This window comes from Carlito syrichta, unplaced genomic scaffold (genome assembly GCF_000164805.1).
Source record: "Carlito syrichta isolate Samal-C Ts95f unplaced genomic scaffold, Tarsius_syrichta-2.0.1 Scaffold304318, whole genome shotgun sequence".
Taxonomy (NCBI): Eukaryota; Metazoa; Chordata; class Mammalia; order Primates; family Tarsiidae; genus Carlito; species Carlito syrichta.
This window is the reverse complement of record NW_007248414.1, coordinates 911,777-938,277: the sequence shown is the minus strand read 5'-3', so window position 1 is coordinate 938,277 and position 26,501 is coordinate 911,777. Positions and strand designations below refer to the sequence as shown.

At 54.5% G+C, this 26,501-nt stretch overlaps 1 protein-coding gene across 5 annotated transcripts in view; it reads right to left on the bottom strand.

The window, feature by feature from the left end:
- The window catches only part of ATP2B2 (ATPase plasma membrane Ca2+ transporting 2), a 219,228-nt gene that overhangs the window by 131,548 nt on the left and 61,179 nt on the right, over nucleotides 1-26,501 (bottom strand). For all 5 annotated transcript variants that reach the window (XM_008059645.2, XM_008059644.2, XM_008059642.2 and 2 more), the window contains exon 2: nucleotides 1,103-1,619. In XM_008059645.2, the coding sequence (XP_008057836.1) occupies nucleotides 1,103-1,301 (199 nt within the window). In that variant the 5' untranslated portion in view covers nucleotides 1,302-1,619. The remainder of the gene's footprint in view (nucleotides 1-1,102; nucleotides 1,620-26,501) is intronic.

Sequence of the window (26,501 nt, the reverse complement as noted above, 5' to 3'; positions counted from 1 at the left end):
TTTTTCCTTAGTATAATCACGGCTGCTGCTTATGGAACACCTGCTGTATGCCCAGCCTTGCGCTAGGCACCGTCAGGTAGGTACTGTCCTATATTCCAGGGAAAGAAACTGAGGCTCGGGCAGCCTCTGCTCAGAGCTGCAGGGTTGAGAGAGCGTCCGGGCAGAGCCTCTTGGGCCATGTAGGGAACTCTTCCCTGCGGCAAGGGGGGACGAGGACACTTGCAGCCGCAACTCAAACTCCAGGCTCCATGCCCAAGCTGGTGGGCTTCCCTCCTCTCAGCTACGCTGCAGATGACCCAGCCTCTGTCCCCTTCAGAAAAGCCCCTGGAACTGAAACCCTCTCTCAAGATTCCAGGGTTTGCTCATCTTGGCGGTTGTAGGAAAGCCCACTCCCATACCCAGGGCAGGACACGGAAGGGAATCTATCACCCTTCCCGTCACAGCCTGTCTTCCCACTGCCTTGTCTGCCCAGCACCCTACGGCACCCCAGAGCGCAGGTGACCCTCAGAGCTCTGACCACCCCCAGAGCCTCAGCAATCCTCAGCCAGAGTCTGGATTTGGGAGGGACACACATGACGCTGACCTGGTAGCAGGGAATGGCAGCTGGGATTGGCCACAGAGGCGGGGAGGACAGTGCCTGGGTGGCTCGAACCCCGAATCCAACCACTTTGGGCTAAGTAGGGGGAGCAGGAGCCCATCCTGGGCCAGGTGTGATCCCACACTGGTGCCTGTCTCCCCTGGTGTCCCTACTGCCCCCGCCGCAGAGCCCAGACAGCTCCCAGATTCCTAGGGTGAACCCTCCCTCCTGGGTGGTGGTGAGTTGCCCCTTGGGCCGATGGGTGCCTTGTCTCTAGCACAGCCTCATGGGCTCTCTTTCTGCTGTTCTCTCTGCAGGTGGCTTGGTCAGACTCCAAGCTGTGATGCAGCCCCACTCCCTGGTCTTCCACAAAGGCGGGTGCTCAGCTGGAAGGCACTAGAAGGGCCATTCTGGCGTTTCAGCCTGTGCCCGTCATCACCTGCTGTTATATACGAGCATGGCCCAGGGGCCAATACAGTCGGTGGCCGCTAGGACGGTGGTCCCAGGCTCAAGCCCCCAACCTACCTTCCACGGGCGAGGTTTTGAGGCGACGGCAGATGGCTTCGGTGTCGCCGTATGTCTCCTTGATCTTGACCACAGCCTCGGTGCCCCGAAGCTCCATAAGAGAGCGGAGCTCCTCCATGGTGCACCCGAACTCGCCCCCATGGCTCGGCTCATTTCTTTGGTTTTTGGAGTAAAAGTCGCTGTTGGTCATGTCACCCATGTCTGCTGCAGTCCCTGCTCGGGGTGGGCCCCGAGGTCAGCACTGGACGAGAGACTGTGGGCGACGGCTGTCCGTGACTGTCCTCGGCAGGGCCTCACTGGACGGCTGTGGCTCCCGGCAGCCGGCTCCGGATCCCGGGGGGTGGGGGCGGTCGAGGCGGGCTGGTGACAGCGGTGGTGAGCTCTGAGGGGTGTTCCCGGGTGTGGGGTGAGGTCCAGGGGCCGGAGGGGCTCAGGGCTGTAGACCCAGGAGTCTCCATTCAGCGGGGCCCATGCTGCTCTCCGGAGCTGGCATCTACATGGTCAGGGACATTGGCTCCTGTGGAGACAAGCACAGAGTGGTGACGGGGAGGCCTCGTGGGAAAGGTGCTCAGGAAGGCCCCAGGTGTGCACACACACAGCACCCCAGGCAACACTGACTACACACACAGCTTAACACGGGTGTTTCAGGCAACACCCCCAACACCCCAGGACACACTGCAATTCCAAACGGTACAGGCGCCCGCCTGGGCACTCCACACCATGCCACTCTAGAGACCAGCTCTGCAACACACCTTCAGCCCCTAACTGTTCGCGGTGCCATGTAGCACACTGAATTCACAGCACACACCCTCTGGCTCACATAGCTCAGGTGCCCGCAACCCCCCATGGGCATACCTTTATGCCCTGGCCCACTGCCACAGGCACACACACACCCCAATACATGGCCCCTCTCCACACCCCTCTAATGGACACTGAGCACCCCGACACATTGGCACACACCATCACATTTCTAGGCACACAGCTCACATCCTCACTCTCTTCCCTCACAGTCCCTTCAACCCACACCCTGTCTCCCTCCTCCTCTCACTGTCCTCGACCTGTGACAGGCCCCGTACCCACGCAACCGCAGACACCCTCCCAAGGACACAGCCCCTGACCCCTCACATGGTACCCCCCATCCATGCCACCTTCACCCACTGACACTCACGCTTCTTCCCACACTCCATCCCCACTCGGGTTTCCCAGGCATGGGGACCGAAGGGAGCCCGCCCCTCACCCACGGCCCCCACCCCACCAAGGAAAACCCTAAGCCTGGCCAGAGCTGGCAGCTCATGCATATTCACGGAATTTCATGGAGCCCAGTGCTTGGTTCCCAGCACGAGCTCCCGCCACAGAGCCCTCACCTGGGGCGCCCCCATAGACCAGCACCACGGACAGCGACCGGCGTCCCTTTCAGGAACCCAGAGGAAGAGGGAGCTCCGACTTCTCCCTGCCCGCCTGGCCACCCTTGCAGGAGTGCAGCATCTGTGGCACTGCCAGGAGAGAATCCAATCCGCCCTGACACCCAACACCGGAGGCCGAGGCCCCGGCAAGCGTTGGGTGACAAAGGGCCCCTGCTGAGCTCAGCTGGGCCTGGCTTGGGGACCGGCCCCTCCCGGCAGCTGTGGACAGCTGGTCATCCTGGGCCCAGGACAGTGAAGGGAGAGGGGCCAAGGGAGGAAGGTGGGCTGGGCCACCATCCCGGCCCAACTCCCCTGCCCTGTCTCCCTCCTTCACGGCCCTTCCTGTCTTTCACACATTTTAGAGCTGGTGGCATTCTAGGGTTAATTTTGCTCTCCCACCGAGGGACTTGAACCCTAGAAAGGGAAAGGCACTTACCCAAAGCCACACAGAGTGAGAGAGCGGGGGGAGCACGGAGGGGGCTGGTCTCTGGACTCCCAGCCCAGGGCTCCTTCCCCCTCCCCTAGGGGGTGCTCCCGCCTTTCGCTCTGAAGAGCCCAGGCTGGTGGGAGGACTGTGCTGAGCACCGTTAAGAACACAGCCTGGGCAAGACCCTTCACTTTTTGGATGCTTGGTTCTCTCATCTGTAAAATGGGGACAATGATCGTCATTTTCCCCTGCGCCCCCACTCTCACCTCCCAATTTACAGGGAACTCATGTTTGAATCCAGCGGGTTTCTACCTGGGGGATGGGGCTTCCTGGCCATGGAGCAGGGGGTGCTGGAACCACAGGGGGAAGCCTGCTACCCCTTGCAGAAGAAGCATTTTTACCCCAGGATGTGGTGGAAAGTATTGTTTTTGCCTTGGGACCAACAGATCTCTTATGGAGCAAGGTAGAAAATGGACATGATGCCTCAAGGAGAGATATGAGACACCAAAGCCACCATGTGCTTGGTGATCCTGGCTCCAGCACCTTGAGAGGGTCCATACTCCTCGGCTGTGAATGGAGCATGTACTGCCCACAGAGCCCATGGATTCTGACCCCAACCATGTATTCCTGGGAGGAGCAGGTGAGGCGGGGGCCAAGGACTTCTGTGCATAAGACAACAACAGGACTCCTCCATCATTTCCTTTCTATTTTTTGAGGCAGGGTCTCACTCTGTCACCCAGACTGGAGTACTAGTGGCACAATAATGGCTTACTACAGACTTGACCTCCTGGGCTGAGGCAATCCTCCTGCCTCAGTTTTCCAAGTAGCTGGGACTACAGGCATGTACCCCTACATCTGGCTAATTTATTTTTGTTCTTACTTTGAGACAAGGCCTCACTATGTTGCCAAGACTGGTCTTGAACTCCTGGACTCAGGCGATCCTCCTGCCTGGGCCTCCCAAAGTGCTGGGATTATAAGCCAGAGCCACTGCATCTGGCCTCCCCCACCATTGATTAAGAAAGACATCGAGAATGGTCTAACGGACACTGTAGACTCAAAAGGGAGGGTGAGGTGGAGGGACATAATAATCACCTGTTGGGAACAATGTACACAGGTGGGGGTGGTGGGCACTCTTGAAGCCCAGACCAAAAACTATTTGCATCCCCCAAAGGTATTGAAATAAATAAGTAAAAAAGCATAAGGCCCTGAGCTAAGGGTTCTGTATATAGTATCATCCATCCGAGGTAAATTCCAGGGGGGCAGGGGCTAGCTCATTTTACGTACTGTTCCAGTTAGAAAAGAGCCTGGCTTCTAGTAGGTGTCTAATAAATAATTGTTGAATGTGTAAATGAATGAATAAAAGACAAATACACAATATCTCATTGAGCCTCTACAACCCTGTGAGGTGAACACTAACATACCCATTTTCAGATAAAGAGAATGAGGCCCAGAGGCGTGAAGTCATTTGCTCCAGGTCACACAGTGGTGAAGTGTCAGGAAGTGGAAGAGCTTTTTCACCTTAGATCTTGGACTTTGGTCCACTACCCTGTGAGAAAGGGCTGGTGGGGGCCTGGTCTAGGATGCTGAACCTCTCTGAGCAGAGTATTGGCATTTGGGATTGGGTTGATGCTACCCTCCCCCTGCTAGAAGATAACTCCCTACCCGGCCTAGGGCCAGCCGGGCAAGGGGGCGTCCCTTGCACAGGGCTGGATGGGGCACCAGGCCCACACAGGGACAGAGCAGGGACTTCTGTGTTAAGCAGTGCCCTTTCTGTTGCTTGCCCGGTGTAAATGTGTCTTGCGTAAGTTCAAGAAGACAAAGACAGAGTGAGGAGTGTGGGGGCACTGTTGTCAGGGGAAGAGGAAGGGAATGAGGTTGGGCCCCTTCAGGCCAGGGTGGAGGCTTCAGGCTTGTCAGTGGTTGGAGCCATGAGAAGAGACCGGTCTCAGAAGTCCAGGGAAGGTGGACCCCTAGCTGGAGGAACAAGGACTGCAGAGGTGATCTGACTGGGAACCTTCTAGAACAGGCTTTGCTTTCTTAGGGACAAGAGTTCCGATGAGGAGACATAGACCTTCTGACTTGAAGGCACTCAGAACTGACCTGGAGCCCACAAGGCCTGTGTCCTTTCACATAAACAAGCGTGGTTAGGTGAAGGCCAAGCCAGGTGAACACTGATGACCCCAGGCCTGCCCAACCTACTGGTGCAGCAGAAGAGCCACTCTGATCCTGGGCTAGGCACCTAGTGATCTTCGTTTCAGCGTCTGTAAACTGGAGACACTGACATATAATAACACCACATGGCTGGCACATAGTGAGCATTTACTGAGCACTTATTAGGTGCCAGGCACTGCGACTGTTTTATGGGAATATCTGTCTTAGGTATGCGGCAGGGGGTGAAAAGTAGGGGCTCTGGAAACCACAACCTCTGGGTTCAAATCCTAACTTCTTCATTCCCAGTTGAATGGGAAGCAAATTAATTTTGATTTCAGGATCTTAACAAAAAGGGGAGGGGAATAATAGGATCTATGTCATAGGTGTTAGAGAACTTAAATGAGTTATTTCATGTAAAATACTTAGAGCTAAGCCAGCACATGGTAAGGACTCAGTCATTGCTGTGATGATTATTCTCCATCCATACAACCACTTCAAGGGGCAAGTAGTCTTGTTATCCCTCTATGAGGAAACTGGGGCTACGAGAAGTGGAGTAAATTGCCCAAGTTCATGGGGCTAGTAAGTGCTGCGGCTGGAATTTGAACCCAGTCTGTCTGGGTCCAAAGATACACTCCTGATCAGGACGCTCTGCTGCTCCCTGGGTGAATCTCCCTCATGAGATTCTTACAATGCTTAAACGAAGCACCATATGTGAATGAAAGTGCTCTGTAAACCACAAGGGACTTTCTAAACCCAAGGTGCTGTTTTCTAGCTGTCCCCTGCTACCTGCGGTGTGGCTTACAGGCACTGATAATTACATCTCCGAAAGTACAAGCCATGAAAGTCGTTAGTAGCAATTATATCTGTGATCACAACAGTAGGCATGAGTTAATGTGCTGATGTCGATTTTAATGACTGCTGTGTTAAGATGAACAGTGATCTTTAACCATCTATCCATCCATCCATCCATCCATCCATTCATCCATCCATCCATCCACTCATCTGTCCATCCGTCCATCAACCCATCCATCCATCCATCCATCCACCCACTCATATGCCCATGGAATCCACCCATTCACCCACCCCATTCATCCACCCAGCCACCCACCCATCTATCCATCTGTCCACCTGCCCACCCATCTGCCCGTTCATCCATGCATTCATCCACCCATCCACCCACCCACCCACACATCTACCATCCAACCATCATTCAGTGATTGTGTTTTGGGCACCTATTCGGTGCCAGGTACTGAACAATCCAGACATGACCCCTACCCTTCATGAGCTCACAGTGAGGAAGAGACAATTAAATGAGTGATTCCCACAACTTGATGAGTTTGCCATCATTGGGAGTTCCAGGTGCCACAGGTGCTGAGAAAGACCTGACCTTGCCCAGGGCAACAGGGAAGGCCTTTCCTCTCAGTTCCAAGTAGAATTTTTTTTCCTGCAGGAAAAGCAGGACTTTAGCAAAAAGATGAACCAGGAAGAAACAAATATGCAACTGTCTGTTACAAAAGACTGGGAGGACCATAGTAAAAGGTGCAGGAAGGAGCCAGTGTGAGTGAGTATGCAGGAATAGAATTCTGGAACCAGCTAAAAATTGGAGCTGTGCCCTGAAGGCGATTGATCTTCCTTTCCCACCTCTTCTTGTGTGGCTTGCTCTCCCTCTTCCTCTCATGGGTGCAAACACAAAGCCATTCTGTTCGGGTATCTCAGCTTTTCATCCGAAGTCACAGGCTCCCTCTGATACTTGTTCTGACTGTGGGATTTGCTTGAAAAGTGTGAGGTCTGCCAGCACAGAAGCACTAGTGTGACATGATACCAACGATCTTCTGACAGATGGACAGAACCTGGCAGATGCCTGAATCCTGCAGACCACAGCGCTTTCCACGACTGGGGCCTCTGTCTCCCTCATAGCTGCTGTCCTGTCAGCTTCAGTATCCTTTCCTTGGAGGCCTTCCCTGCCACCTCGACACATAAATGCTCCTGACTTCCAAGTCCCCTGAGATCATGGCAAACGTCACTTTACTGCCTGGACCTGTTTAACTGTCTCCTTTCCATAGGAGCCTGAGAGTCTAGCATGTCTATTCTATATCTAGTGCAGTGCCTGGCATCCAGAAGGTGCTCAATAAATGCTTGGTACTCTTGAGTCTGCCATCTATGGGAGGCAGACTTTAGACAGGTCCTCAGACCTGTTTCCATAGCTGTAAAATGAGCTACCCTGCCCACCTTGAGGGTTTTCCAAGGACCAGGAAAGACAGCAGCATTGGTAGTCTTGGGTTTTTCCTTTGAGATGCACCACCTGCCTGCCAGTCCCCAGTTCCCCCTCTTTGTAATTAGGCATCCCTGTGGGGCTGAAGTGGGGGCAGGCAGCTGTCCCCTTGGTCACAGCCCTGCCAGACTCGGATGCTCTTGTGGCCTCAAACATGTGACCTGTCCCTCTATGGCTGAGGAATGACATGAGCTGTGTGACCCTGGAGAAGTCACCTCATCTTGCTGGGTTTCCTCTGTAAAGTGGAGACAACCCTGTTCTGTCCTACAGGGGGCTGCGAGGACCCGGTGAGACCCAGCTTCTGGCCCAGAGTTGACACTCTATAGTACTGGCTTCCCTGAGTGCCCTGTTCCTCACCCACAGGTGTTAGCAAGTGGCCTCCTTCATGTTTGTGACGAGGCTAATTTGCAGCCAGCTCTACACACTACACATGTGGACACCCCTGCCCTAAGCAATGGGCATACAGGCCTGCACAGAGCATGCAACCAGTCCTGGGACCAGAGAGGTTGAACAACACACTAGGGGTCACACAGCCAATAGAGGCCAAAGCCTCTGAGAAGCTCCTCCCTGCTTTCCCAGAGCCAGCAGGGAGACCTTGACTAAGTCCCTTTCCTCTCTGGGCCTCAGTTTCCCCATGTGGAAAGTGAAAAGATTGGATTAGTGCTCTCTGGGGTCCCTTCAGGCTGTGCTGTGCCAGGCTGTCCAAAATCCAGGAGAATATTCTGACAATACTGGATTTATGCATTTCAGTTTCATCTTATTAGCATTTAAATGACTCCATATTGTTACATTTCAATGACTCAAGATTAAGTTAGGGGTGCCGTAATAAAAAGTCTTTCCCAGGAGAAAGGCTGGCAGAGGAAGGAATGAAATTTTTTTGGAGTTAATTTAACAACGAAGAAATCTATCTTTCAAAGGAATGATTTTTAAAAAACAAGCAAACAAAAAACCCCAAACCAACAGCTTTTCAATTCCTAACTGAAGGATGATAGCCAGTACAGTCACAAGTGAATTATGTGTTAAAAATAACTCCTGGATGCCAAGCTCTTCTGTTTTAAGATGTGCTGAATTTACATGTCACCTTCATATGTATTTTTATTTATTTATTTGCTCTTTAATTTTTTGTTTTTGAATCAGAGTACCACTTTGTTATCCAGGCTGGAGTGCAGTGGCATGATCATGGCTTACTGCAGCCTCAACCTTCTGGACTCAGGCAATCTTTCTGTCTCATCCTCCTGAGTCGCTGCCATGCCTGGCTAATATTTTGATTTGTTGGTAGAGACGGGGTCTCATTATGTTGCCCAGGCTGGTCTTGAACTCCTGTGTTTAAGTAATCCTCCTGCCTTGGCCTCCCAAAATGCTGGGATTACAGACAAGAGCCACCATGCCCAGCAACTCTCTCTCTCTTTTTTTTTTTTTTGAGCCCAGGCTGGAGTCCAGTGGCACGCACGCTCACGGCCACTCCAGTATCGACCAGCTAGGCTCTGGCAATCCTTCCACCTCAGCCTTCCGAGTAGCTGGAACTACAGACGTGTGCTACCCTGCCCGGCTATTTTTTATTTTATTGTAGAGACGAGGTCTCTCCAAGTTGCCTGGGCTGGTCTCAAACACGTGGACTCAGGCAATCTACTCGCCTTGGCCTCCCAAACTGCTGGGATTACCGGTTGAGTCACCGAGCTTAGCCTCAGCAACTCCTAATATGTATTTTTAAAGTCACCTTTTCCTTTGAGTTGTCCCTGGCAGCAATGACTGGTGTAGGGACACAAGTCCAGTGTGAAGATCTTGGGTGACTGAGGCCTGGTCCTTCCAGTTACTCGTTACTGGCAATGTGACTTAGGCAGGGCTGTTTAACTTTCTATGCCTCGGTTTCCTCCTCCCCAAGATAGAGACAACCCCACAGTGAACCTCACAAGCTTTTGTAAAGATTCACTAAGATAGAGCTTAGCATAGCTCCTAGTAGTGGGGAAGGACTTGTTAAATGGTGACATCCTGTGAGGGTCTAACTCATTCCTTCTTCTAACTGCTACTAAACCAGACTGTCCCCATGTGCTGCTATTAAAATAGAGCTCAGCTCTGACTCTGCCATGCCCACCAGGCTCCCTACCACCTCTGAGGAGGCTCTGGCTGGTTTCTCTTCTGCTATGGCCTTGAACTAGTTCTTCCCATGGGGTAGGTCATTTGATTTCCTCTCCTGGCTGCAAATGAGGACCTTTCTGTGTGACCCCACACCCCAGTGGTTTGGAGCCATTCTCCTTCGTGCTGAGCCCAGGAAACAGGTGAACCCAGCCTGGAAGGCAGGGGCAGAGGGACAAACGTCCCTCCCTAGTTCTCCTCCAGGGAGCGTCAGCCATTCTTAGACATTCCCCTTGGGAGAAAAAGTTTCCTCTGAACATGTGTGTAAGGAGAGAGCCTGATGGTGAGTGTGTGGATGGGCATGTCAGTGTGTGCAGGGTGTGTGTGTGTTTGTGCAGAGTGAGTGTATGCAGGGTGATGTGTGTGTGCAGGGTGAGTGTATGTGCATAGTGAATGTAGGTGTGCAGGGTGTGTGTGTGCAGGGTGTGTGTGAGTGCAGGGTGAGCATAGGTGTGCAGGGTGAGTGTGCATGCAGGGTGAGTGTAGGTATGCAGAGTAAATGTGAGAGTGCAGGGTGTGTGTGCAGAATGGGTGTTTGTGCAGGGGGACGTGTGTGTATATGGGAGTGTGTGTGTAAAGTGAGTGTGGATTTACAGGGTGATGTGTGTGTGCAGACTGTGTGAGTGTGTGGGATGAATGTGAATGTGAAGGGTGATTGTGTGCAGGGTGAGTGTGGGTTTGTAGGGTATGTGTCTGGAAATTGATGTGTTTGTAGGGCAAGTGTGTGTTTAGGGTGTGTGTGCAGGATGATGTGTGGCTGTTCAGGGTGAGTGTGAGTGTACAGTTGGTTATGTGCAAGATGAGTGTGGATCTGTAGGGTAATGTGTGTGGAGGGTGAGTGTGTGTGTGCAGCGTGATGTGTTGTGTGCAGGGTGAGTGTGCAGGGTGATTACGTGCAGGGTGAGTGTGTAGGGTGATTACATGCAGGGTGAGTGCGGGTTTGTAGAATGATGTGTGTGCACAGGGTGAGTGTGGGGTGTGTGTGCAGGGCGTGAGTGTGCAGGGCCATGTGAGTGCACTATATTGGCTATATCAGCCTGAGTGCACAGGGCCTGGGGCACACCTGTGTTGGAAGGAGTGCGGAAATGCTGGCCTTAGGTTGGGCCTGTGAGGTCTGTGCTTGCATGTGCATGAGGGAGGGTCTTTGTGGTGTGTAGATACGTGCTTGGCGTGAGTGACCCTGAGGGACAAGGTGTGTGATGCGGGTCTACTGGAGCAGGTCAACGTGAGTGCGTGTGTGAGTGAGCCAGAGATGTCTGTGCCACACCTGTCTCCAAGTGTGCAAGCCCCACGGGTGTGTGTGTGGCCATGCGCATCACAGCTGACGAAGACAATCTCAGCTCTGAATTCTCACAGTGGAGGAGAATAGGGAAAGAGGAAAGGAATTGAAAATGAATACCTCAGAAGCAAATTCAGTGCTATTTTTAGACAACTCCTATTCTGTTAACCAGAAAAGGAAAATCTAAAAAAAAAAAACCAACAAAAAACCCCCACAGAAACAGCCTTGCACCAGTCTTGAAGGCACAGGTGGCAGAAGCAGGCCAGGGGTGGGCAGTGAGGGATGCAGGGATTTTTGTGTAGCTTGCCACCCTCATGTTTGGCCCGAGGGAGGGTAAGTCTAGCCCTTGACTTCACGCCAGGGTCAACTCGCTCCACTGCCCCCTGTTCTCCATAGGAGCTGCCAAGGTCAGATGGCAGGAAAAACCTTCCATTTCTGGTTCTTCCTCCATCCATCCATCTATCCACCCACCCACCCATCCCCTTGTCCGTCCGTCCGTCCGTCCATCCATCCATCCATCCACCAGTCCATCCACCAGTCCATTAGCTCCCCATCCATCTGTTCATTCCTCCACCTCCTCCTCCATCCATCCACCCACCACAGCTCAGCCACCGCCCTGGACACAAGGATTGTGAGGAGAGCAGGAAAGATGCTCAGATTCTCCTTCTTGGAGCTGAAGGCCTGCTCACTCTGCCACACAGAGCCCCAGATGACCCCAAGCCTACGGTCAGGATCTGCAGGCTGAATCAAGCGACTTCTGCACAACTTCTGGCTCATATTTTGGAAGAATGTAGCCCAAATGGCCCTTTCCTGAGAGCCAGATCCACTGGGTCCCGACCTTGGCTTGACCACTACGGTTAACAGCAACTGCTCAGTCAAAGCCTGGTGTGAGCTGGACTGATGCTCTGTGTTGAAGGGTCATTTTGGCACCACCCTCAAGGACTGTCCTAGCCTCGGTCCTTGCTCCTCGGGGCACACACCGTCCCCCAGGCTTTCCTGCTGCCACTTTGTTTCTAGCATGAAAGGATGTCCCCATTGCAGGCCAAGCCCTGCTTGGCTGGAAGCTGAAGGAAGGAGAAATGCCCTAGAATCAGGGAGACACGAGCTGACCAGAATCCACCTTCTGCTGGTGATACCTACTGCCCACTTCGGGCCTCTGCATGGGAGTGTCTGCCTTCCAAACCCTTTCTGCATTCCATGTTTGCAAATCCTCCCTTTAAAAATTATTGTGAGTTTCCTAGTTTTCTTAGGACGTTAAAGCAACAAAATCACTAGCAGATGGAGACAATAAAGCATGGTTGAGGCAGTAAAGCGCTGGAGTGGGGACACGCAGTGGAGGGCTAGGGATGGTGGCCCTGCCTGGGTGGGCCACTTGCTATCTGGTCCCCACCACGTGCCTTGGCCAACTCCCAGTCTTGTCTCTGTCCTGCCCGACTCTCTCCCCACAACTGCCTTGAACTTTTTGAGGTCTCCTTGAAGTGCCGGCCACCTGCAGCCCCCAGAGCCTAACTGGCCAAGCACTGTCCCATTCTGCTCTGGCCCCATGGATTGCAGTAAGCAGAGGCTTGAAAGAAGGATGACAAATGATCACAGTAACACCAACATCATGCCTGCCATGGGCCAAGCGCTACCATACGCACTTTTGTTTAATCCTTCACAACAACCCTCTGCAAGACACTTCCAACACCCCCATTTTACAGAGGAGAAAGCAGATAGGATGTGTGCAGGGATTGCCGTCAGGTCCTACAGTTAAGGGGGTGGCACAGCCAGCTCTCTCACACACAGGCTCTCTTATGAGCCCGCCAACTCACTCACACCTGCCTCACCAGCAGACCAGGCTCCGGTCATTTTTTCTGGTCTTGACAGGGAAGCACAGGGACCTTCTGTGGCCGGCATTCTGACCCCACATAACAGGCCCCTGGCTGGTTGGTGAGGTCTCAGGCTTCACCTCTGACCGTGGAGTCCAGGGGCCCAGGGAGCCGTCTCTGGATGAAGTGCTGATGGATGGATGGAGGTGGGTGCCGGGGAGGGCTGGGGTGGCTGAGGTCAGGGAACCTGATAACCATAGGCCCCCCTGTGCCCTGAAGGCTGACCAGCAGAGGCTGAGAGTGAGAGCTGTCCACGTGTCCTGGTGCTGAAAGATAGCACCTCTGGGGAGGACAAACGAGCTGGCACTGGGGAACCCGCTCCGCTGGGAGCTGTCCTCAAGCCTCCAGTGCTGACTGGGGACGTGAGGGTGGGCTTTAAGAAACACGCCAGGGAGCTGTCCACGCGCTGAGGTGCTGACATGGAGCAGAGGTTACTAAGCGGCACTAGGTGCTTTCCAGGACAACAGTGCTGACCGTGGAGTGTGGGGTTGGGGAGGCCACAGCCAAAGTGCCCCCTGAATTCGGGTCCCTGGGAGGGCACTGGGCCTTTCCATGAGTTCTGAGAGCAGGCAGGGGGAGCTGATCCCAGATATCTGCTGCTCATGCTCAGAGCCTGGTCTTTAGGCAAGTGGACTGTTCCATGGGGCAGGCCAGAGCCAACAAAATGATATTATGCCAAGGGCTACTGAGGGTCACCCAAGGGCATGCACTGAGGACCCACCCAGTCCATGAGTGTCATCTGCCACTGATGCCACAAATTCCACTATCAGTAATTCATTCTTTCACTCTGTGCACTGTCTCTTCCCTTCCCTCTGGCTTCTGCATATTTAAGTGGAAGCATATTTAAGTGGAAGCATCTTGGTCTGACTGAGTTTATTACATTCTTTCCTCCATGGGGGTGGGAGAGGGAAGAGTCACCCACAGAGACACCAGGGGAGGTGTCTAAGTTGGAAGATTACTTTTGAATAGCTGAGTAAATCCTTTGGGGTCTAGAACAGATAAACAGGAAGCCGAGGCTTGGGGGAAAGTCTTTCTATGCATCCTGGGAATGCAGGGGCTAGGAAAACCTAACTATATTGAGAAAGAAAGATTAAAAACAGTAGAAAGTAGGACTCCTGGATTCAAAGGCGTGGGGGACCGGGAATGATTCAGGTGGCAGCAGGGACTCGCGCATGTGTCTGGGTGGAGGTGTCTTGCAGCTCTATTTCTCACTACAGTGGCCAGTCACAGCTCTCTCTTCTAGGCTAAAACAGAGGTGTTCCTGGTTTGGTGGCTGTTTCATCGCCTTCCACACCCAAGTCCGGGTTATCTCCACCCAGAGACTCCTTGGCGGAAAGCCAGAGATCTCTGAGGCCACCAACTTGGCCTCAGATCCGAAGGAGGTGACTCGAAAGGCCAGGAAGCCCAAGGGGCAGCTGACAGCCAGAAAGAGGAAGTGGAAGCTTGAATCCATGTCCTCTGCCTCACTCAAGAGGGGACGGAGGCTTGCCTTCCTCTCCTGACCCAGGCTTCTCTGGGCAGAGCTCAGGGACTCCAGAACAGGTCTGCTCAGAGTGTGGTTCCCAAGGGCCACCTGTGTTGGCATCAGCTGGGGGTGGTTAAAACACGGGCAGGCAACCCACATTCCACATAGACAAATGGTTGTCTGGTGGTGGGGAATGTGGATTTCGACCACGTGGAATGACTGCCCTCTGCTCTGAGGTTCCCGCTCCTCACCCTCCACAGCCTCTCTCCCTCTTGCAGTCAGCACCCCTTTGGTCCTGGATTCTAGAGTCCTCCCTGCTCTGGCAGCCCAGCCTCTGGCTCAAGAGCATCTCCTGCTCCCTGCCCCTACCACCCACATGCCATTTCCTGCCAGGCCAGGCTGTTGGGTGGCTTCTGGGGACAACTCCCACTGGCCAACTCCCGGGTCCATTTCTGTCCTCACATCCCTGCCCACGGCTGACGTCACCTCCCCTCCTTCCCACTCTTTCGTGGCTTCTCTGGCCATGTCTGCCCAGGTTTCTGTGGCTTTCTGTTTAGGGCTGAGTGTAGGCTTTTCCCGTGGTCCTGCCCTTGACCCTCCCAGTGCCTTGCCTCTCCCTGGGCAAGGTCATCCCCCAGCATCCACTTTCATCCTAACATGGGTGGCTCCAAGCCAGGCTTTCTACCCTGGTCTTTCTCCCAAGCTCCAGAACCAACCTTCCTGGGCTGCCAAATGTCCCCTTGGAGGGCCCTCCAGATGTCCCAGATGTCCTCATCCCTCTGTAACTCGTGTTACTTGGGGCATCGAAAGTCCCCTAGCAGGTGCCCAGAGTTGGACTCTCTGGGCCACCCTTAACTCTGATCTGGCCACTTTCCTTCACATCCAAGCTGGTGCTCAGGTCCAGGAAGCATTAACATAAGGGGTCAAGCTCTCTCCTCTTCCTTGCTTCTGCAGGCTCCTGACTTGGGTTCAGACCCCTCATCTGCAGCCTCCCAACTGTTCCCTGGCCTCTAGACTCTCCCTCCCTCACAGCCCCCAGGACGATGACGAGGGTGACATTTACAGGGTGGCTTCTGTGTGTCAGGGGCTGTGTGAGGCTCTGCACATACTTTATGTCACAACAACCCTGCGAGGGAGGTGTTTTCATGCCTATTTTACAGATGAGAAAACTGAGGCTCAGAAAGGTAAAATCCCCTCATGCCAAGGTTTACACAGCTAGTGAGTGGCAGGGCTGGGAGGAGAACTGGGGCCTGCCTAACTTTGAAACCACCACGTTATGTGGCATTTTGGATTTGAACAAGTCACTCTCCGGATTAAAAACCTTCACAGGCTCCTGGTGCCTATTTTTTAAAAAACATATTCATGGCCACAGCCTCCCAGATCCTGCCCGATTGACTCCGAGCCAGCCTCTCTGCATTCTGGCCTTGGGGAACTCCTTGCCATTTCCCAAACAATGAAAGCACGTGCCCGTCTCCCATCCTGGGCACACATGCCCATGTACCCAGAATGGTCTGCCACCTGTGTCTGCCATCCATCCAGAACTGACTCTTTAAGACCCAGCCCTGACACCGTCTCTCTGAAGTTCTCCCCGTGCCCCTGCCAGCCCATCGCATGGCTCACTCCTTCAGGCCATCCCTTGGCCCTCCACCCTCTCTCTTGGGGTGGGTTTTGCCAGTCTGCCTCCCCCACTAGACCCTGGGTTCCCTGAGAACAGGGCATCCCTAGCCCCTGCCCAGCCTGGGCCTCCACCAATCCTGGTTTCATAATGGAGAAGGCAATCAGACTATGAAAGGACACTGGGGACAGTGAGTTTTAGGGTGCGATAGGCATTTCAAAGCAGAAACGGGCCTACCAGATGGTGGGCACAGCTTATGCCAAATGCACTCTTACTGAAGGTGGACTCTTACTGAGGGCAGACACATGACACGCCTCACAGGCATTGAACCAGAAATCCTCACCCAAGCCCTAGGAGGGAGTTGCGACTGGTATCCCATTTCACAGATGAGCAAAGGGAGCCTTTGCAAGGTTAAAGAAGTTGCCCAGAGTCACATGACTCTTGGGTTTGGAGCCAGGCAGACTGATGTCAGACCACAGTGTCATGCGGTGGTGCTCAGGCTGGGAAAACATTGAGCGTGGGGATTCACGAGTGGGGAGATGTCCCAGCCTCTCTGGGCCATGCTGGTCAGGTCCACATGTCCTGCCACAGCGTGTCCTCCCACAGAGGCTCCTTACAGCCTGGCTATTTTTCTTTTCTCTTTCACCTCTTCTCCATTTCCCCTCAAACCTGGAGGTCAGGGACAGGACACTCAGAGCCTGCCAGGAGGCAGCCCTGAACTCACGCCTAGGAACCAAGGGGGGCCTATGGGGGCACACGCCACCGCCTACCCTGAGCCTATGTTCTATGTTGTTGGCCCCGGCCCCAGAGCTGCCCCACCAGCAGCCCCAGACCCCAGACCCCAGACCGCAGAATCCCACGCACTGTGGGTCTGCGAAATCTATGGCTCCCGCATCCTGCTGGCAGGCCTGCTGGTGAGCGGCCACTCCAGCAAAGGACGACCACAGGGGCCTGGCCGGCTCTGCAGCCCTTCCCCGGACTTGGCATGGCTGTCCCTGGCCACTGCGGAGATGAGCAGAATCCACCCGGCACCTTGAACAGATGGTGCCACTTCTAAAAATAACGCCGCACCACACTCCTTGCGCAGCCGAGTCCCCGCGACAGAAGGGGGTGCGGGTGGGGGTGGGGGCCGCTAGCTGCACTCACCAGCCATCTGTGAGGGGACAGATGCAAATGCAGCCTCCCAGGGGACGCAGGCCCAGGGGACCCCAGCCTTGCTGAAGCCTCGCAGAGCCTCAGGCTTGACGCTGGGGCTCCCAGCTCCTGAAACGGAAATAAGCCAGGACACAGGGGTGTGTGCCACCCGGCTCCTCTCCAAGCCCACTGCCCTTGCCTATGCCCACTCCACACTGCAACATGGCTGGCACCCCCACTACAATGCCCAATTCCTCCCTTCTTGCCTGTTACCTTCCACCCCATCTGGGGGTCCCTACCTTTGCAACTCCTAGTGCCATCTCCTCTTGAAGGTCCCCTCCACCCCCAGAAGTCTCTTCCCTCTATGGATTCTTATTTTTAAAAAAAATTTTTTAAATTTTTATTTGTTTATTTTGATTCTTTCTTCTTCCTTAAACTTTTTTGCTTCAAAGGTGTGAGGTATACAAACGTTGATTATGCAGGTACCCTTGTGGATGAGGTGTGCCTCCCATCCCCTGGCAGTTTCCCATGACTGCCAATCTCTTTCTTATAGTATCATGATAATTGTTCAAGTTCCGCTTATGAGTGAGAGCATGCGGTACTCAGTTCTTCGTTTCTGTGACAGATCACTAAACCACTTTTCATTTGACTCCCAACCCAGCAGGGTCGGAGCTCCTCTGTGTGAGGCTTCAAGTCAGAGAAATCGTGGTTGGAACCCTGGCTCTGCAGTGACTGAGTGACCATGGGTCAATCCAGCCAGCTCTCTGGCCTCAGTTGTCACTTCTCTGAAATGGACATACTAATAGGCCCTCCCACCCAGGTTTGTTGGGAGTAGTTATCATGTGAGTTCATACAGGGCACAGGGCTTATCCCATAGCCTCGCCTGCAAGAGACTCGCCGTAAACTGGAATGCAGTGATTTCTAGATGGGGAAACAAGGCCCTGAGGTAGGAGGCTCTGGCAGGTGGCCACAGCGCAGGTGCTGGTGGAGCTGGGCTCAGGCCAAGCCCTGTCTGAGGTCTCGGCTTCCGGAGCTGCCCAACCCCCGCTCCTTCCAGGATACTCCAGGGATGCATCCCACTGTCATCCTTGAGCAGGGTTTTCCCGGGTTGCCAGTCCCTTCTGAGAGTTGCCTGGCCAGGCCTCAAACTCCCCTGATTTCTTTTCCTGCCAGAAATCAAGTCCGAGGCTCCTCTTCCCTGAGTCCTGGCCTGGCTCTTCCAGCGTCTGGAGGAAGCTCAATTCCCGCCCACATCCCCCAGCCAGGACTGTAACAGCTCAGCAGCCAAGGGGCTCCCAGGGCCCCAGGAGACCCCAAACTTCAGACTCTGAAGGTGGCCTTCCCTCGCCCCCTCCATCAGCCCCACCAGGCTCTGCTCCCTTCTGCTTTCCCAGCCTGACACTCGTCCCCCTCCTCTGAAGTCTGAGGACAGGCAACTTGGTGGGGTGGGGTATGGCCATGTCTATGTGCCCCTCCCCAGGGGGGCTTGGCCCCGACTCCTCCAGCCCCCCGAAATTCCCCCAGCATTCCAGGCCTCCTGTCGTGCTGCCTCCAGGGTCTGCTCTGCGGGGCATTAGTGGGGTGGGGACAGGGGGCGATGGGGGGGTGGAGGGTGGGGTGGGGGGCGGGGGAGTGTTAGGTTTGGAACCCATGTCCAGCTCTTCAATTCAAGGGACCTTTCCCCAGTCTGCCACACTCACCCTTTGCCTCTGTAGATATGAGGGAGGACCCCCCAAACTCTGGAATTTATCTATAAAAAACGGTGTATTTATTCTTACATGTTTAATCTTCAGTCACCTTCCAAGTACTCTTCATTTGAGGCAATACGCCTATTGAGACCCTTTTTTCAAGGCTCAAAACAGTTTTTTACCTCGTCAATTTGGATGCCTTTTAGTGCTTCTGCTGTTTTTGTTTCACCTCTTCCACACTGGCAAAACGTTTCTCTTTGAGGACTTTTTTGATCCAGGGAAACAAAAAAAAGTCACTAGGGGTGAAATGGGGTACATTGGGAGGGCGGGGCACGGGGGTCATGCCAATTTTGGTCAAAAACTGCTGAACACTTAGTGCCGTGTGGGCAGATGTGCTCATACATCACCCATCATGAAATGGGCAAACTTGTTAAAAGAATCTCCTCCCCAAAATTTACTGAAGCCAAATGCAGCCTCTTACAACAATGCTGGCCGCTACACTGATGCCAATGGGTCCCTAGTAGGGGAAGCCTATGCTACAAGGTCCCCATCCTCCAAAAGATAATTCTGATTTTTGGGGGGTCCCCCTCACATCTTAGTCCCCGAGACTCCCTGCTTTGCAACGACTACCTACTTCTCTCTCCAGGGCTGGGTTAGGTATGAAATGGGTGCCAGGTTCGGGGAGCTCAGGTGTGTGTATCTCTAATGGCTGACCCAGATGTGGATGGCATTGGGCCCGCACTGAGCTGGTCTATGACCACTGAGTCCTGTCCTGGGTGGGTACCCCAGAAAGTGCCTCCCCAGAACAGAGGCCAGCAAAGAGAAGCAGTGTTTGCATAAGCTGGGAAGAGGCCCTCACTCCCCAAGCTCACTTGAATCCAGAGACCAGAAGGAAACTCAGAGGTCAAAATCCCTGCGATGCCCAAGCCCAGGTGGCATCTGTGTTAAGTCCTGCTTATTTCTGCATGCCTCCCTTGATGGGGGCTCCCTCCCTCCTTCTCTGACAGTCTATGTCAATGCTGGTGGTTGCAAAGCTCTTCAGGTTGAGCCAAGACTTGCTTCTTGCTAACAATTTTTACTGTTGTACAGCTGTTGGATGTTTTCTGACCTACTCTGGGCACTGCACAGACTATCCCTGCTCCCTTGTGTTCACTGGAAGTTCATGGCCATGTGCGCGTGCATAGACATGTACCTGTGCAGGGCAGGATGCATGTGGTTGCGTGTAGGCTTGCCTGTGCACGTTAGTGGGGTGGGTGCTGAGGGGTCCAGGAAGAGTGTGCATTTTAGAAATGAGACTCTAGACGCTGTGTGTGTAGCGGGTGAGGGAGTAGGGTCAGGGTGGGGGCTCCACCATCCACAGTGGGGCTCTCAGGGTTCAGTTTGGAAGGTAGTTGGGTAGCTAGAGGGATAGACCTGAGGACTGGTCGGCAGCAGGCCCCAACTCCCTGTCTCTGCAGCTGTCTGCAGGGTGGCCCCTGAACCTCCAAGCCCTGCCCACCGATGGCTCTTGCTCTCAGGGAGCTCTGCCACTCAGGGTTACCCCAAGCCAGATGACAGTCGCAACAAAATGGGGCTTGATACAAGCTCCTATAGTGCTTTCTGGCTTGAAGCGTGAAAGGACACGTCGCTCACCTTTATTTCCCAAGTAACGAAATGAAGGCGAGGGAGTCAGGGGCTATGGTGGGTCCTGCAGAGAGTCACGTCCTCAGGGGGTGACTCTGGCTCACAGTTGTAGACCGGACATGCAGCTCCATGGCTGGGCACCCTGACCATGTGTGGGGCGGCCTTGGACAAGCCTGGCTTGGAGGTCCACCGTGAGCTGTCTCTGCTCCACCGTCTTGTAATATGTGGGCCTCAGTTTCTCTGTCTGTAAACTGTTGGGCTAAGCGGTTTGCAAGAGACCTTCACATGCTGGCTTCTGGTAAGTCTCTGACACTGAACTGCAGCCCAGGAAAGGGAGGTGCTGGTTCATGGGCATATATGTGTTCCAGGGTCAGCCAGAACCATCTTCCTGACATTGAAATACCTACATGGGACAGTTTCTTGTTTTAATAATAAAAAACAACTCAGAGTTGCCTTGTGGATCACTTGCTATGCCTTAGCACAAGCTGTTCCTTCTCTTCTGCTTCTCGACTTGGTGGACTCCTGTTCACCCTCTAAGCCCACTCCACTCAACCCTCTGCTGACTCTACTCTCCAGGCAGAGTCAACTGAATCCTCCAGTGGGGCTTGACAGTTCCTGCCCTCAAGGGTCCATCCTTCTCCAAGCACACCTGCAGACACAGTTGGCACGTAACAAAGGCTCACCTGAGTGGACATCCACTTCTCCAACAAGGGAATTGCATGTGAATACAAAGGCAGAGAGCACGCATTGAGCATCTGCTGTATACCCAGACCAAGGGAGATGGCCAAAGTAATAAGGGTAAGAAAATGCTCACAAGAGCAGCCAAGTTTTATTCCTGCCAGTGCTGCTCCCGTGTCCACCTTTCCTGTGCACGATCTCACTGATCCCCACACCAGCCCCCTGAGCAGGTGTTCCTATTTTCTTCATTCTGCAGATGAGGAGACTGAGGTTCAGGGAGGTCTCACAGCCAGGGCATGGCCTGGCTAGGGTTTGCATCAGGACCGAGTCTCAAGGCTGTGCTCTTGACCTCAGTACTCAACAGACCCCCAGACCTGGAACCAGTGTACACGGGGCTGCCCTGGGGTGAGACTCCAGCAGAGGGAAAGGTGGCATTAGAGAGAAAGCTGGGGTCACACTCCCCCCTCCTCCCCACTAGCGTCCAAGTGAGCTGTGGGACGGGAGGACGCCTTCCGGATGCCTCCTGTGTCTGTGTCCACGGAGGAAACCCCCAGTGGGGTTATCCTCCCTCACACTGCTGACAGGTGCGAGGCCAGGGCCCCGGGATGGGTTGCAGGGGCTCTAGCTGACCTGGAGGACTGGGTGTGAGGGGTGGGAAGCAGATGGCAGCTCCTTCCTGTGCTTGGAAGAAGTCAAGGATGAAATTCTGGAGCCATCAGCCTGGCCGCATCACCTGCTGTTAGAAACAGCCTCGGGCCAGAGGGCTGGCAGCCACCCAATGTTGATTTGCTAAGAATGGCGGGCCCCCAGGGAGGCACTGCCACCAGCCCAGGCCTCTTCCGAGGCAGTTACCTTGTTACTGCTGACGACTTACTCTAAGGGCTTCTTCAAGGACCACTTCCTTAGTCTGACCTGCAACCCTGGAGCGGAGGGAGCGAGGTGCCCATTTTATAGATGGGGGCCTGGGGCTAAGAGAAGAAGTGACTTGCTTGACACAGGCCGCTCAGACACAGGGCTGGGGCGAAGGCGAGGCCAGAGAGGCGCCAAGGGTGTGAAACGCAAGGCGGATCTTGTCTTGGGTTCCCGCCCGTGCCGAGTCCCGATTCCTCCGCCATCTGTCAGCCTTGCTATTTAAGTCTGCCTGAGGGATGCAGGGGCCTGCTTGCCCTACCTCTACCCCAAACAAAGAGCAGAGACAGAAAGTCTGCAGAGATTTCAAATACGTCTTGGGAACTCTGTGGACGATGTGGCAGGAAGAGAGGCCAAGGAATAAACCCCTAGAGCTGTGAAAGGTCTGTAAAGCGAACGTAACGTCCTGGCACTGGGTCCCTTGAGCTGCAATGACTTGCAGGGAAACGGTTCCTTTCTCGAGAAATGCTCACTCCTTTGGCTGACTTTTGCCATAGACCTACTATGCTTTGCAGTGCAGTGGGGACAGAGGGGAACTGGACACCAGCCCTGTCCTCAATAAGCTGGCCCAGCCCTCTCCTTGCCTGGCCTGGTGCCTGCGCGTCGTCACAAGTTAACTCCACTGATGGCGAGGAGTTTATGCGCCAAGCCCAGTGCTACAACAGCACACACAGATCATCTCATTTGATCCACACCACAACTCTGTGAGGAGGTGTTCCTGTATTCCCCACCTCATAGGTAAGAAAACAAAGGCAGAAAGGGGTCAAGGAACCTGCTTGAGGTCACTCAGAGCACAGCGACGCTGAGCCAGGTGCTCAGTGAGTGTATGCTGGGGGGAGAGACGAGACTATGAGGTCGCACAGGGAGGCCAAGCAAACAGACAGGTGGGACGCTTTGTCAGGTGGCATTCTGAGACCCATGCAGAGCACCCTGGGAGCTTCCAAGGCCACAAGGCAGGCAGGGAACACTCCATGCTTTGGACAGACATGGGCTGCAGACTTCCAAGAAGGGTGACGGGGACAGGGTTGTATCAGCTAGCTGTGCAGGGCTCCGATTTCTCTCTCTCTTGGAGTCTAACCACATGCTCTACCTATAAAAATATCCCAGGCCGACGGCTCCCCTCACCCCGAGAAAGCGGGTTCTGAGACGGGCTGGACCTGAGCAGGTATGAAAAGAGGAGGCCCTCCCTCCTGGGCTGGCCAGGGCCAGGATCTGCCCTGAGCCCTCTTGCTCCCTCCAGCCTCCGGGAAGGGGGCTGCCCTGGACACCTTGACACCCAAGCCTCCCAGCTGGTGCCTCGGTTGCCAGGCAACCATGCAGGATGTCCCTCATGCCAAGCTCAGGTTTCAGGAGCCCAGGCCCCGGTGATGGCGTCAGTAGGTAATAATAGAAACTGCCCAGCCCATGGGGGCTGCTGAAGGCACACCGACCTCAGAGCTGGGCAGGGCCTGAGTGGTCCTGTGGTCATTTTGCAGCTGGGGAGACCGAGGCCTGGGAGGGAAAGGGAGCCACCTGAAGTGAGCCAGTGAGTTAGTGAAGAAGGTCCCAGGGTTGTCTCTGATGCGGAGGGTGGAATAGAAATACCAGCTCAGAAAGTGACGACAAGTCTAGCTGCCACGTTCAGGGCACTGGCTATGTGCCTTCTCCCACCATGGCCCATCTCACTCTCTGAACAACACAGTGAGGTATAGGTGCTGTTTTCATGCCCATCTCATAGATGGGGAAATGGAGGCTCTGAGAGACTAAGCAGCCTGTGTAAGACCCCCTAGCTTGTGAATGGCAGAGATCTAATCTGAACACGGGGCAGTGAGTCTGAAGTCTGCAGGCTTCCCCTTGAAGCTACACTGCCCCAAGGACTGACAAGAGTTCAGTGTTGGCTGACTCGGTGTCCTTAGCAGTGCTGGGGGCAGGCAGGGAGTAGCTGAGCTCAGAAGGTTAAGTGGTGCTAAGCCAAAGCCAGCTAAGCAGTGGGTGGGGTGGAGGATTGAACCCATGTCTCTCGGGCTTCAAGGCCTGGACCTCACCCCCTGCACAGAGTTCACTGATGGAGCCCAGGGGCAGTGCGCCCTGCCAGGCCTGAGGTCTCCCAGCCTAAGGCATCTGCCTCATCCTCCTCCAGTATGCAAGGCTTCCAGGGAACCCCACTCCTCAGCTCCCGGGAGAGGGCAAACCCAGCACAGGGCAGTGACCTCTGATTCCAGGCCACTGGACCTCTCCCTCAGGCCCCTGCCCCCACCCTTTTGCAACCAGAGACAGGGATGTGCAGGTTGCCATGGCGACAGCGCATTGGATACTGACCTGAGGACCCACTGGCAGCACAGGGGAAGGGTGGGCCTTGCCTCAGAGGGACGGCTGGCGGGATGGAGAGCAGGGGGCCCGAGGGCCCTGCGGCCGTCCTGGTCGCTCTCTGGGCCCGGCAGGACACAAGCAGCTATTTATAATTCTGCTGAATGGGCCCAATGACTCGAGCTGCAGCCTGACCTGCCCAGGAAGCCCAGCAGCTGCACACAGGCAGGGACCAGTTCAGGAACCTCTTCCCTGCCCCCAGGTCTGAGGATGAGGGCGAGGGGGCCAGGGGGATGGGCAGGACCCTCACCACCCCCAACAACCTCGGCACTCACCCCTGTGGCCCAACCCCATCCTCTCCCTGTGTTCTAGGCCAGGAGAGGGTGGAGCCTGGAGTCTGGTCTTAAAAGGGGTTCAGCAAGCCTCTGTGGCTCTGTGCGTGTGTGTCTGTGTGTGTGTGTGTGTGTGTGTGTCTGTGTGTGTGTGTTTGTGGTTTTAGGGAGCCTCTTACTGGAGGAGGAGAGAAGAGAGGAGGGACGGAGGGAAAAGAGAAAGGGGAGAAAGAACCTGCAAGGCAGAGAAGAACCTGAGAGGCCAAGAGTGGGAGGGGGCCGGAGGGAGGAGAGGAGGAGGAAGAGGGAAGAGGGAGAGGGGGAGAGGAAGGAGAGGCCAACTTCAAAAGGGAGCATCGGTGTCACCGCAAAAATGATAGGCGGGCCGGTGATGGATACGTTAATGAACTTGATTTTGTCACAACACACTGTGTGTCTGTTTCCAAACATCACACGGGCCCTCTAAATGCATGCAATTACAATTCGCTCACCAAAAATAATGAGAGTACAAACGTCTATTATTTATTATCTATTTCCCCGTACCTTCGTAGGTCATCTGTACTATAAATATTTTCTTAAAAAGAGGGATACATGGAGACACAGGCGTGAAGGAGAGGGTGGGACACCAAGACACAGAGGAACTGAATCCAAGACACAGAGATGGACGCTGGAGGGTGGGGGGACACAGGCCGGGGAGGGAGCAGATGAGCCATGGGTCTGGCGGTCAAGTCATGGGTCCAGAAGCACCCACACACACGTGAATGGCGTCTCGGGAGAGCCCAGTGGTCGTGTGCAGCGGGGAGGCCTGTACCTGTCCTGCCTGCACTGGCCGCCCTGAGCTTTGTCCTGGGCATCCCTTCTCCTGCACCTGGGGGCCCGGGGTAGGGCAGGGCAAGGACCAAGGACGGCTGCAAGGTTGCTAGGACCCAGCCGGGAGTCAGCATGGCTCCTAGGCTGGTTGGACTGGCCGCCCTCAGATTCAGGTTATTTTGGGAACCGAGCAGCCCAAACACACCCTCTTCCCTGTTCATGGGCCAGTGGCTGCTGACTCAAAATATTCTCTCAAGGAAACCATCTCCCCAAAATCCAACATAGCTTCTTCTGGGAGGCCTCTCTGGACTCTCCCAGAATTAGTTTCTACCTGGTGCGTACCTCCAGTGCAGTGGATCCCAGGCAGGGCTTAATCTGCCCATCTCTCCCCATCTCCCCATGCCCCTCCAGGCTGTGGGCAGGACTGGTTCAGATCCCCGGAACCCTCAGCACTAAGCACAATATCTGATCCACACAGCCCTAATAAGCCGTTCCCACCCCCCATCCCCGAAGCAGCATCTTCCGCTAATGTTTATGAAGCAAGAACTTGACGCGTACCATCTCAGAGCAGGCCCACTTTACAGAGGAAGAAACTGAGGACCCAAGTTCTCACAGTTGGTAAGTGGTTGAACCAAGATCTGACCCAGGGCCGCCCGATTTCAGAGCCCACTCACATGACCACCAGGCATACAGACTCCCCTGATCTGATGATCACCTCCATGTCCATGTCTGCTCAAGAACCTCCTGTGGTTCCCCAGTGTCCCAAAGATCAAATCCAAACATCCTGCCTGGTGCTAGTCCCTTTCCTCTATTTGCCTTGTCCTTTCAGGTCTCAGGATCTCCTCCCTAACCTCCTGCTTCTAGGCCCCCTTCTCCTATCCCTGGACGTGCGCACTCATCCGTTATCGAAGGGCACCTCCTGTGTGCCAGACACACTGTACTTGCATCTCCTGGGGAAGACCGACTGTGTGAAGTGTCAAGAAGTGAATCAGGCATGATGCCTGAGACTGCCGCGGACCTATTTTGCGGGGCAGTCTTAGCAGAGGTCAAGATCCCTGAGGTGGGAAGGGGCGGGGCATGCTTCTAACCACCCAGAGAAGGCCTTCGAGCTGGGGCTTGTAGGTGGGAGAAGGCCAGGCAAGCGCAGAGGCAGTCCAAAGCCTTAGAGCCTGGGCCAGGAGCCTGGATTTTATTCCATGGGGCTGGGGGAGGCACTGCTGAAGAGTATGAGGTGGTGGAGGAACACGGTTTTTCTCTTGTGGAAGACCCATCATCCACCGGAGACGGTGTGGGTGGCCAAGGGAGGCAGCAGGGTGGGAGGGGGGG